The sequence below is a fragment of the Xenopus tropicalis genome, chromosome 9 (assembly GCF_000004195.4).
Source record: "Xenopus tropicalis strain Nigerian chromosome 9, UCB_Xtro_10.0, whole genome shotgun sequence".
NCBI classification, from domain to species: Eukaryota; Metazoa; Chordata; class Amphibia; order Anura; family Pipidae; genus Xenopus; species Xenopus tropicalis.
This window is the reverse complement of record NC_030685.2, coordinates 33,137,358-33,150,751: the sequence shown is the minus strand read 5'-3', so window position 1 is coordinate 33,150,751 and position 13,394 is coordinate 33,137,358. Positions and strand designations below refer to the sequence as shown.

The following is a 13,394-nucleotide window of genomic DNA, read 5'->3' as shown; positions in this document are numbered from 1 at the left end:
CAGCATCGACCTACATGGATTGGAGATTGGCCCAAAAATGCATGCTTTCATTAACTCTGCAATAGACTGTGATTCTTTAATATCTGCTATTAGTGTAAAATGCATAGGATAGCCATGGTAACACGCACATAGCCTTATAATTATATGAAATGACAACATAAAAAGATCAGACTCTGCATGACAAGAGCCAGATTGATAGCCCTGGGTGTATCTATATTGCATTGTTTTGGCAAGTAATAGGCTATTCCATAAAAAAAATAAATGGTATAGCTTCTATATGTAGGACAAATGATTTATCTTTCCATTATGCACATAAATTAAGACAAAAATATATTTATATGTTTGTTTTATGGTGCTAATTCAATCACTTTTCAAAAGTATCTCCATTATTTTCTGTTGATTGTTGTTCTTCCTTATGCTTTACTATTACTCTATGTAAAGTCAGTGATAAACTACATACAGGAAATACACAGCCCAAACATAAAGGATCAAAACCCACTAAATGACACTCCATTGGACCCTAGGAAAACTGCCTTGTGAGTACCTGATGGTTGTAAGAGATCAGGGGCTGTGTTTTGTGGCTCATTTCAGAGTGGGAACAATCCTCACAGTGTGATGTGTCCCAGAAAAACAGAGAATATTGCTCATCTTTCACATTGTACCCTTCCACCATTGCCAGGGCTATTTAGTGATATTGCAGCATTTAACACCTGGCAATTGAGAAAATGCTGAGAATGAGCTGCAGGCTGATCGTGGCATTACCTCCTCAGTTATGCATAGGGCATGCAACCATTTGTTGTGTCTGGTTTACACCCATATATACAAACCTGGCAGCCGTTTAGAAGCTTCGATATAGACAATGCTGATCTTTGGCCTCAAAATAAGAAGTTGTTTTGTTGTGTCTCCTTTCTGAACCTTCTACTTAGACTTCTACTTTCACATTTATTTTCAATAATTATCATTTGGATATTCTTTCATTCAGCCTGCAAAACACCAATACTCTGAACAGAAATAGAACAATACAGACACAAAATGATAGAGAGATATAGATAGATAGATAGATCAATTGATAGAGTTATAGGCTGTCAAATAGATGGGCAGGCAGATATAAGAATAAAATACAGGTATGGGATCTGTCATCTGGAAACCCATTATCCAGAAAGCTCCGAATTATAGAAAGCCCGTCTCCCATAGACTTCATTTTGATCAAATAATTTAGATTTTTAAACTGTATTTCCTTTTTCTCTGTAATAATAAAATAGTACATTGTATTTAATACCAACTAAGGTATAATTGATCCTTATTGGAGGCAAAAGAATCCTATTGGATTTAATTAGTGTTTTATTGATTTTTTTAGTAGGGAAATATATGGAGGCTATGTAATGCATAGCAACCAATCATCAGGTAGCATTTACTGGTCACCTGTTTAAAAGCAAATATCTTATTGGTTGCTAAGGGTTACTGCTCCTGGGCAAACTCAGTGCCTTTTATTACACATGGGGGTATGATTCTAACACAAACAATGGAAGGAACAGTGTTTTGCCTAATAAGTAAATGAGGCCCAATTTGAAGATTCAGCAAATTAAAAAAATGTAATGAGCATTTACCCTTGTGCAACCCTCCCCAGGCTTATTAATACATACCGGTGCGGCATTTTTGTTTTCATTAGCTCAAGGCATCTTGTGGTTTCAAGGGATACTGGTGTAAAGCATTCAAAACAAATGAACATTACATTCTAAACAGTAATGAGATTGTGTTTATAATTTGTGAGGTTGGAGAAACCAATCGCTCTAATTAGATTAAGGAACCCTCTCCTGGGGATTTACATAAATGTCTGCTCACTGCCATATCCGCAGATGTATTTTTTATGTTACTACTTCTCTCTGTTATCTTTCCTGCTGCTATTATTTTTACACATAATTCCTATTTAATTCCAAATTAAGATAGATTATATTTGTGGCTAAGGCTACTTAGATTCCCATTGGGAAGGTGATTAAACAAAGCTATGTGTGTCTTGAGCAAGAATCAGAGGCTGCTGTCAACAATCTACCATGGGCCGGACTTATTATACTGACTGATTATGCATTCTGTAAATTCTTTTAATAGATGTTGATTGTTTTGATGGAATCGTTTCATCAGCAAGGTGATTTTTACCTGGTTGAATGTAAATTCCCTCACCAAAATCATTAACTCTGGTTCTATTCTTATAAAGCTTGGGTAAATTACTTTTGAGTTAGCAGCTACAATTACTGCATGGGAGGGGGGGTGTCATATTTATACAGTTGCATATTTAATTTTATGCCCCAAAAAATGCACTGAAACTGATGTATTGCTACAGGTATAGGACCTGTCATCCAGAATGCTCAGGACCTGGGGTTTTCCAGATAAAGAGAAAAAGGGAATCATTTCTAAAAATGAAAATTGTTTGATTAAAATGGAACCTATAGAAGACTGCCTTCCCGTTATTTAGAACTTTCTGAATAATAGTTTCAAGAACGGATCCCATACCTGTACTAAAATTGTGTAATAACTTACATCAATTTTACTAACTCTACCAGTTTTTAAACTAGTTTACTAAAAGTTGTAGACTACAAAAGTAGTATTTGTGTACAAAATGTTTATGCAACTTTACAGCCACTTCAGGTTTGGCAGGTTAGGGTTGGGTGTAGGTTAAGGTTTGGCAGATTAGGGTTGGGTGTAGGTTAAGGTTTGGTAGGTTAGGGTTGGGTGCGGGTTAAGCTTTGGCAGGTTAGGGTTGGGTGCGGGTTAAGGTTTGGCAGGTTAGGGTTGGGTGCGGGTTAAGGTTTGGCAGGTTAGGGTTGGGTGCGGGTTAAGGTTTGGCAGGTTAGGGTTGGGTACGGGTTAAGCTTTGGCAGATTAGGGTTGGGTGCGGGTTAAGGTTTGGCAGGTTAGGGTTGGGTGCGGGTTAAGGTTTGGCAGGTTAGGGTTGGGTACGGGTTAAGCTTTGGCAGATTAGGGTTGGGTGCGGGTTAAGGTTTGGCAGGTTAGGGTTGGGTGCGGGTTAAGGTTTGGCAGGTTAGGGTTGGATGCGGGTTAAGGTTTGGCAGGTTAGGGTTGGGTGCGGGTTAAGGTTTGGCAGGTTAGGGTTGGGTGCGGGTTAAGGTTTGGCAGGTTAGGGTTGGGTGCGGGTTAAGGTTTGGCAGGTTAGGGTTGTGTTTGTCCTTGTCCACGCATCACTAACTAAACCATGTTTTTATTAAACAAAATATATATATATTTTACATTGTTCTTTTAGGACTTAAAACTGTCACCCAAAAACAAAATAGGTCATTGTAGAAGTAAAGTTTTATAATTAGGTCCACTTATATCTTTAAAGTTCTGCAGTCACTTTTGTATTCAAATTGATAATGATATTTCCCCAACAATATATTTTAAGGAGTCCTGTTAAACCCTTAAGCATATCTGAGATATGCAGAGGCTGATAATTATTTTCAAGTATAGCAGTGTTCAGTTCCCTTGATTATAGGGAGGTTAGGGCAGACTCGGTGATTGTGAAGATGTAATTCTAACATTAAATAATTAGGAATGTGTGCTGCACTATTTGAGCTAAACCTTCAATGGCAGTAGCAAACTGCACCTTTTTTTTTTTTTACATTAAAGACATTAAATTATTTGTAACAAGAATGAGCAGATACTTCGATAGTCAGTCTGAGACTGTAAGATGAAACCCACTAGCCCTAGTTGCTCTCATAGTTTCTGCTGTCTAGCACACATAGGGGCTGATTTACTAAGACACGAATTCGAATCTGAATTGGAAAAATTCAGATTGGAAAACGAACATTTTGCGACTTTTTCGTATTTTTTGCAATTTTTTTGTCGCCGCTACGACTTTTCGTAAATTGTCGCGACTTTTTCGTAACCATTACGACTTGCGCGAAAAGTCGCGACTTTTTCGTAGACGTTACGATATTCTCGTATCTTGTCGAGACTTTTTTGTATTGAGCGCTCGTAAACTGCGGGCAAAACTTTCAGACTTAGCATGATTTTGGAAGTCTCCCATAGGACTCAATGGCACTCTGCAGCTCCAACCTGGCCCAAGGAAAGTCTCCCATAGGACTCAATGGCACTCTGCAGCTCCAACCTGGCCCAAGGAAAGTCTCCCATAGGGCTCAATAGCACTCTGCAGCTCCAACCTGGCCCAAGGAAAGTCTCCCATAGGACTCAATGGCACTCTGCAGCTCCAACCCGGCCCAAGGAAAGTCTCCCATAGGGCTCAATGGCACTCTGCAGCTCCAACCTGGCCCAAGGAAAGTCTCCCATAGGGCTCAATGGCACCCTGCAGCTCCAGCCTGGCCCAAGGAAATTCTCCCATAGGGCTCAATAGCACTCTGCAGCTCCAACCTGGCCCAAGGAAAGTCTCCCATAGGGCTCAATAGCACTCTGCAGCTCCAACCTGGCCCAAGGAAAGTCTCCCATAGGGCTCAATGGCACTCTGCAGCTCCAACCCGGCCCAAGGAAAGTCTCCCATAGGACTCAATGGCACTCTGCAGCTCCAACCTGGCCCAAGGAAAGTCACCATACTGAAGCTTGAATGAATCCGAATCTTTCGTACTCAGCGCGAAAACTGCGAAAAAGTCGCGACTTTTCGCGCAAGTCGTAACGCTAAGAAAAAGTTGCTACATTTTGGAAACAGTCGTAACGGCTACAAAAAAGTCGCAACAATTTTCCGAAAAATCGCAAAATACCGATCATTACGAAAAAAACGCATTCTGACGCATTCGGACAGTTCGTGCATTAGTAAATGTGCCCCGTAGGGTTACAAAATGAGAATCCAGCACACTGAAATTGAAAGACCTGAAAAAGTTTATTTTATTTCCTTAAATCAGCCAAATATACCTTTTGCACCCTTGTAGAGGCAAAACTTGTATTTTTAAACATTTTGCCATGAAATATTTTCTTTACAAGAATCTTGAAGATAAATCAGAGCAGGCCCCAATTCCTGTAATATAGTAATATATTCATAATATACCCATATGTACTGTCAATAAAGTGCAAATCTTGGGCTTTTTCACTAAGTTCATGAGACCTGATTTAATTGATTTCCTTTGGCTGAAAAGCTTTTACTTCACTTTGTATGATTTCTGGTCGAATGATAATGTGGAAATCCTTTCTGAGATATCCCCAATGCTACCCAAATTGCCATCAAACAAAATTGCTTCTTTGCGTGCCCTAAAGAACTTAGCTATTGAAATTTTTTCATGTGGAAGGATTGCTAAATAAATTTGCTAAATGTCCATTCATCCCACTAAGACAGTGAATCACCGGAGCAGCAAATGTGAAAATCTGCAGTACTTACTATAGAAAGAGAGGTTTTTCCTGTGGCTGCTAATCTGACATACAGAACTTAAAGTAAGATACAGAGCCCAACTCTAGACTGTGTTAGCGTTTACATGAGTGAACATGGATACTGGACCTTGCTTCATTAGGCCCTTCACTTAAGCAATAGTAGCTCAGGGAAATGTTAGTCTATTTACTTTTAAGGGTTAAAATTGATTGTTGTTGAGGCTGTTTTCAGGTCATCCACACACTTATGATAATGTATGTATGTATAACTTTATTTATAAAGCGCCACAAGGTTACGCAGCGCTGTACAATCTTACAAAATTACACACAGGGAGGACAAGTGTTATAATAAATAAATACAATAAATATATAGAAATGCACAGGGAATAAGTGCCATGTGGTATGAGACACAGTAGGAAGGAGGTCCCTGCCCCGTAGAGCTTACATCTAATAATGACTTAAGGTATGTATAATGGTAAAATACACATTTCAAGAAGTATATAGAATATAATAAATGTATATGCATGCTAAAAATGTAAGTCGCTTTGACAGTTTTCAAATATATTTTTCGTCTTTCTCTAGGACAAATGACCAGCTGGTTGCGTTCCTCTCTAGATATCGAAATATGAATTTTTTGAAGTCCCATGGGAGAGACAATGCAAGGTAAGGTTTATTCTCCCTCGCAATAATAATGCTTGTTATCCAAGTGTTTATACTCAAGTTTCTGATGGGTTATTTTCATACAAAACAATGGTTAGACCCATAGTAGTGGGGGCTGGTTGGGCAGAATGTTTTGCTCCCCCATCTATTTCAAAGTATTACAGTATCCTTTATCATTTTTGTTTGCACCAGTTAGCCTGCTTACGCTTGTAAATTTGGCACCTTTGGGAAGTATGCACTTTTCCCACTGTTAAACATTTCAAATATATAGCTTCTCACATACCCCATATGGGATCTGTATCCAGAATGCTTGGGGCATGGGATTTTCCAGATAAAAGATCTTTCTTTAATTTCAAACTCCATATTTTAAGTCTGGTAAAAACATAAATATTTGAACATTAAATAAACCCGATTATTTTGCCCCTAATATGGATTTATGCAGTTTAGTTACCATCAAGTACAAAACTTTTTATTATTACAAAGAAAAAGAAAATCATTTTAAAAAATTAGAATTATTTGCTCAAAATGGACTCCATGTATAATTGTAGTAAACTGAAATGTTTTTAGAATGTTAATATACTAAAATTTAGAAAAGTTATAGCCTTACGGTATGTAAGTAAATAGATACAGTAAGTCTAATGATTGAATGGCCATACAAGGGTGAATGAGGGCAGTGAGGTTGTGGAATGCTCTTTTCCCGAATGATGTTGTGATGGCAAATTCTGTTAATGCCTTTCATAAAATTCAAGGCTATTGTGAAACTAAAATCTACAATTAATATAGATATTAGTATATACAGTATATGTATGCAAGTGTATAGATAGGTAGGTAAGAGTGTGTGCATATAGATGTGCACTGGGGTTCGGTTGGAAGATATGAACTTGATGGACTTTTTTTAACCTAAATTAACTAAGTAACTATGTAACTATGAATTTTAGTGTTAACTGACCGCTGGCGAAATAGTATGTATCTGTTGGAATAGGCAATGGCCAAAAGAACCTTGAGCTTAGTTTCCAGTGTGTCCAGTGCCGATTCTGGGGCTGCTGCTGCCCCCTCTCCTGCTCCGCGCTTGTAACTTTACTGTCAGAACGGATTGCTATTACCACATTGCTATTGCACTCCCTGTGCTAGCAGAGCCAAATTTTGTCTCTTAAAGTTACCAGAGGCAGCTTGGGGCAAGGTTCTCACCTGGTCTCATGATAGGAGCACCCCTGAGTGTGCCTAAATATTAGGTCCAAACAGACTGACTTGGTTCAAACAGACTGGCCTTTTAAATATATGTTTCACTTATTTCAATAGCAATTTCATTTACGAGTAACATTTGTAAATGTCAATATTTTTAATACTGAATATATTGTAAAGTGGCTTAGAATTTCAGTTGTTTCATTCATGCAAGAAAAAAGGGGAGATATGAGGGATGAGTTTGCCCTTTTAATCACATATGATTGAATATTCCCTAATTAATACAATTAAAATTGTTAAATTGTTCTCCTATTTTCTTTGTCATTTAGCTGTATTTTTCTGAATCCCCTCAATCAATGGCTTATTAGTTTAGCGTATATTTCATTTGAACTGAATATTTTATCGCTCTATAAAAATATCCGAGCCTGTCTCCATCAGTAAGCTTTAATCCCAGTCGTCTGTAAAAAGTCACAGAAAAGCGCAACACACTAAATATTTTAGAGTCTAAAGATAAAAAGAACATAAAGGTGAAAATGGGCCTTCAACTCAGCAGGAGAGACATTAATTCCTGGAGATCTGGGATGCATTAACGGAAATTGCATACATGGGTTAGCAGTGGTAGCCTGCTCGTATTAGTGATCTTCCTTGTCTCCTTGCAGTGTCCCAAGTCATTAAAACCTCAGTGAAATCCCAGTAGTTTTCTGTGCTAAGAAGACAGAACAGAAGTTGTTCTTATCTTAATGGTACCTAAGACTGCAAAAAGGCTAAAATATACCCAATATTTCATGCCAGGCATGCATTTATTTTCTTTTGTGAGCTGCAGAATGGACAATATTGGATAAAAGGGAGTTGTATTTCCATGTTTAGTATCATCATTTCCAGTAAAATAATGTGTTACTGGTCCCAAGGTACTTGTATAGTAGCTAAGCATTAATTAGAAAAATAACTGTAGAACCGAATAAATCTAATATACTGAGGCCAAATAGCTGAATATTTAATATTTTAATACAGGAATATTTCACCTCTAGGAATACATGGGTCTGCTATATCAACACATGAGCCAAAAATGCATGTTCTTTAAGCTGATATAGCTCTTTTCTGGTTACTTTTTAGTCTGGAAGCATTAGTTACATAACAAATTTGGTTTGCAAATGATGCTTATATTTGGGGGTTAGCCACCTGTCTGGGGTTGACCCGGACACCCCAGTTTTTGGAGGGGGTCTGTTTAAAAACTGTCTGCCTGGTTGTCCAAATAGGGAAATTCCCCCTGATTGTCACTGCGATCAACCAATAACCAACCTCAATGATGTCATGGTTCCACCTCAGTATCATTAGCCCCACCCAGTGACTTCTCTGCCCCGTCCCATTGACATCACCACCCATCCCCATGCCCAGAGTGCAAGCTGCTGAAAGGTGGCAACCCTATTAGGGGTTGTGAGAGCAATTAAAGGTTAAATAAAATGCACATATGATGGTCCCAACTGTTTACCTCTAGCTGGATTATTACATGTGCTTGGCAGTGATAAAGGGAGACTCTGGCTTCCAAACCAAAATTTGTTAAAGAGCCCCACACAACACTGAAACACCTAATATACATATCACTGTAATCTGTTATTTCAAAACGTATGAGTAAATACCATTATTATGTGCTGAAATGCAGCTGCAAAACAGTTCTTCTCTTCCTGCATTTGAAATCCTGGAAGGGAAGAAGGGCCTAAAACATTGATGTTACAATGTTTCATGTACAACTTCTCCAGAGTTTAGAGACAGCATGCAGGAACTACATAACCCACAATGCATTACACTGTGACGTTCCTTTCCTTATTGACATCACTTGTGCAGGGAATTGTGGGATTTGGAGGATGCATGCTGAGGACAGTCGACTAACGTTACATTTTTTTGAGTCTCAAAGTAGTCAGCCAGATCAGCAGGAGAACTGGGGCCAGGATGAGATAACTGTTCCAAACCATATGATTGCATTAATAAACATGAAAAGGCTGCTAATTTTCTAATTGATGCATATTGCAAAGTTGGTTGATGTTTACTTTTCAAAAAGCTTAAGTTGTGTTGGGGAGGAGTTCCCTATAAGATACTGCACCATGCTTGTTACTCTGTTGGTATTGTACTAAGCAGTACTGGAATTAGGAGATGATGCTCAGGGATGCCATCCCTCCACTTCATTATCTCTATAAAATAGCACCCCCTTAGGTGGGATGCAACAGTTTTGAACCCCAGAACTTTTTTTGTTTTAATACAAGAGTTTTCTTTTGCTCCTCGCCACTTCTGCTCGCAGGGTGCTTTGTTTGTAGAAGCTTAATTGGCAGCCAGTTCATATGCACTATTTTAATCCTGGGGTTCCTGCAAGTCACATAACTTGCTAAATATATGCATATTGGGCATCAAACTTTTCAGTAGATGGAAATACAGCAATAGCTAATTGGCTTTGCTTTAAAGTAGGTAGTGGGCAAAGCTACTTATAACAGTGGTTAATAATTGCGGTTTCATAATTTTTGGAATGCCATGCATGCTACACCTAGCATCCCTCCACATTTTCCATCTCCAATTCAAGCTCTGGCACTAAGGGGCATATTTATTAACACTGGAGACAAACATCAAAGCTCATAGCAACCAGTCAGTAATTAGATTTGAGCAGTCAAAACAAAAGCAAAGATCTGATTGGTTGCTGTGAGCAACACCACTGGTGATGTTTAATACATACACCCCTTTAGGGCTGTGGCACAAAGGGAGATTAGTCACCCATGACAAATCTCCCTTGTTGCGGGCGACTAATCTCCTTGATATGCCATCCCACCGGTGAAAATGTAAATCGCCTTTGGGATGTCATACGCGGCGCGGCAATTTGTTGCATTTGCCGAAGTTGCCTCGAGAAGCAACTTTGGCGATCACGGCGCCGCGTATGCCATCCCACCGGGGAGTAACCCATATCGGGGAGATTAGTCGCCTATGACAAGGAAGATTTGTTGCACGGCGACTAATCTCCCCGTGTGCCACAGCTCTTAGTGTTGCTTCTGTCATTGCTTTCTTCCATCTGATACTTCTCAGTTATAGCTTTTTTATAAGGAACATAATTCAAAGCTTTACAGTCACAGTATAATTTTTACTCATTTGAAATTCTGTTTTATAATAATAATTCCTTGTATGTGATGTAAACTAAGCTTCCTTACAGAAAAATGGGTGATTTCAGTAGCCTTAAATGACTAGTAACACCCAGCATAAAATGAGCTTTTAGTATATTAAATATATTGTACTATTACTCTTTACTAGTGATTTTAATTTATGCTTGCTTAGTTACTGTCTCTATTGCCGTCTCTCTTATTACAGAGAAAATCATTTAAAAATGTGTTTGTTTAAAAAGTGGGAAATTTCATTTCTGTATTTGGGTTTCTGGATAAGAGATGTCATACCTGAAAATTATATATCCTGGAATGTAGAATGTGTACTTATACATATATATATATATTTTTTTTTATGTTAAAAGTATATATAAAAGGATAATTTAAAAAAAACTATTGATGTGGAAATCAATGTGTCTTAGATATGCTGTGTAAAGGCAAAGAGGGCAATGAATGTGACAGAGGACATCAATGGCACGCAGAATTGAAATAATCAATTGCTTAAGTGGGAAGGAATGCAAACATATTATTGATCAGAGCAGATACCCTGTTCTTGACAGTCATTTTATTTTTCTTAGTTGGAAAATGTAAAAGCCGGCAGAATTGGTTACCTTTATTCGAGTGATATCTTTTTATGAAAAAAAAAAAACTGCAATTTTGACAGCGTTGCAAACACCAGGGACATAGCATAGACATAAGGGCACAGAAGGACACTTAGTAAGGCAAGCTTTGCATCATGCCAAAATCTTGTTTATGTGATAGAATGGAGGGCCAGATGCCCATGTACTGGTTACACAAATAGATAATGAGGACAGAGGGGAAAAGTGAGAAGTGCATTTACATGTAGGTAATGCTGAATGGAAAGTTTAAGTTATTGCGTGCCCTGTCTCAGTGCCTAAGGCATTAGAGTTGGGGCAGGCACTATATGATTGACAGTTGGGATTTTTAAATGCCTTTCTAAGGGGCATGGATGTGTTCACAAAAAAGGAATCTGGGTTTTATGTTTAACTTGAAAAGGACTTTCATTATAGAGTTTTTTTATGTCTGGGTGACAGGTCCCCTTTTTTGCCACCGGTAACTGGGAATTTTTCGAGATCAAAGGCTGGAGAACATGGAAAAATCCTGAGACAGGTAGTACAGGTTCAGATAGGGTTGCCACTTTTGGCCCATGATGTCATGGGCACTTGAGCAGGACTGTGACATGGCAATTGGCCAATTGCTGCGTCAGTCTAGGAGAGTCCTGTCCAGATTTCCTAATTTGGAATACCAGGCAGGCAGTTTTGACCCGAATGGCCCTTCCAAGAACAGGGCTGTCTAGGTCAAAACAGGACAGGTGGCAACATAACAGGTCACAGCAGGCCCTGACAGCAGGGTGGGCAGCTTTGTCTTTTAGTAAAATATGGTGTTAGAATGTAGCAGTAATGGGAGCAGAATTAGACTTATGTGTTAACTTTATAAAGTCTCATCAACAAAGGTATGGGACCGGTTATCCAGAATGCTTGGTACCTGGGGTTTTCTGGATAAGGGTTTTTTTCTTTCATTTGGATCTCCATACTTTAGGTCTGCTAAAAATTATTTGAACATTAATTAAATCCAGTAGGATGGTTTTGCTTCCAATAAGGATTAATTATATCTTAGTTGGGATGAAGTACAAGGTACTGTGGGGTTGTGGGGCCCTCCAGTACCAATCAAGATGATTTAGCTAGGCACAGTCGTGCATTCCCTTTAACAAAATCCCTTAACCTTGAATTGCCATGGAAGTAGTTTTATCTTTATTTCCTCTTCTTACTTAAAGGGAAACTATACCCCTTAACATTGCAGGTCTGTATAAAATATATCACATAACAGTCTGTATGTAAAACACTGTTTCATATTAAAAGGGTGGATCACCTTTAAGTTAATTTGTAGTATGTTATAGAATTTCTTATAGCCAGCACCGGTATTGGGGTCACTGACCCCAGCAGCCAAAAAATATTGCTCTGTGAGGCCACTAATGTTTTGTTACTTTTGCTTTTTATTACTTAACGTCCTATTCAGACCCTCTCCTAATCATATTCCAGTATCCCATTAAAACTGCTGCCTGGTTGCGATGGTAAATAAGACCCTAGCAACCATATAGCTCCTAAAATACCAAACTAGAAAACTGCTGAACAGAAAGGTAATTAACTGAAAACAACAAAAATAAATAAATAAAAAATGAAGACCAGTTGAAAATTGTCTCAGAATATCAATGTGTAGACATACTAACAACCCCTTCAACAGTTTACTAGTAGTATGTGGCACTGGATAATCCCATATAGAAAAACTGCCATTTTATGTACTAAATAGTGAGCACAAAATCTGGAGATACATACATGCTAGGTTCCATCAGCCAATGAATGGACAGAGCTGGGTCTTTTACTCCCACATTTCTTCCTGGTTGAGTTAGAACCTGCATTATTTCCTGTCAGGTGGTCACACACAGAAAATCACAAATCCCTCTCCAGGGAAAAGATGTAAAAGGGAAATATTTACCGATATGTATATGTAAATGTATGTCAGTTTGGTATGATCCTTTGCTAGGTCACTTATTATGATATACATTATCTGTTCACGTTGGTTCAGTTAAAGTTTTCCTTTAAATTCCAACAGTTTGGGAAAAAAATTCTTGTATCAATCTTCTAGGCGTTTTATTGATGATACCAAACTCTGTCTTGACCTTCGTTTCTGACGGAGTCATGTACATATGGGGCCGGACAAAACCAAAGTAGAATTTTTATTGCAGAACTCTCCTTTAATGTAACATCTGTTAGCCTTGTAAATATGAAATTATGCGCAATTATGTTTAATTATGACTGAAATGGCTCCTGCGAGCACGGTATTTAATGCATTATCTGTGTTTAAAAGTCAGTTTAATTAGCAATATTGTAGAGGAAATGATGAGCAGTGAGGTATACAGGAAAACAGCTTTTTATTTTTACCTAGGTTGTAAATAAAAAAAAAATGACAGATACACTACAGTTATCCTTTCTTTGCTTGTTTCTATTCTATTATAAGAGGGTATTACCAATATATATATACACACATGTAAATATAATGATAATATGCATTAATATTCTACCTCTTAGTTTTTGT

General features: G+C 38.2%; 1 protein-coding gene across 2 annotated transcripts in view; it reads left to right on the top strand.

The window, feature by feature from the left end:
• Positions 1–13,394, top strand: part of xylt1 (xylosyltransferase I) — a 188,135-nt gene that overhangs the window by 134,394 nt on the left and 40,347 nt on the right. For both annotated transcript variants that reach the window (NM_001126940.1, XM_012970086.3), the window contains 1 exon segment: positions 5,887–5,967. In NM_001126940.1, the coding sequence (NP_001120412.1) occupies positions 5,887–5,967 (81 nt within the window).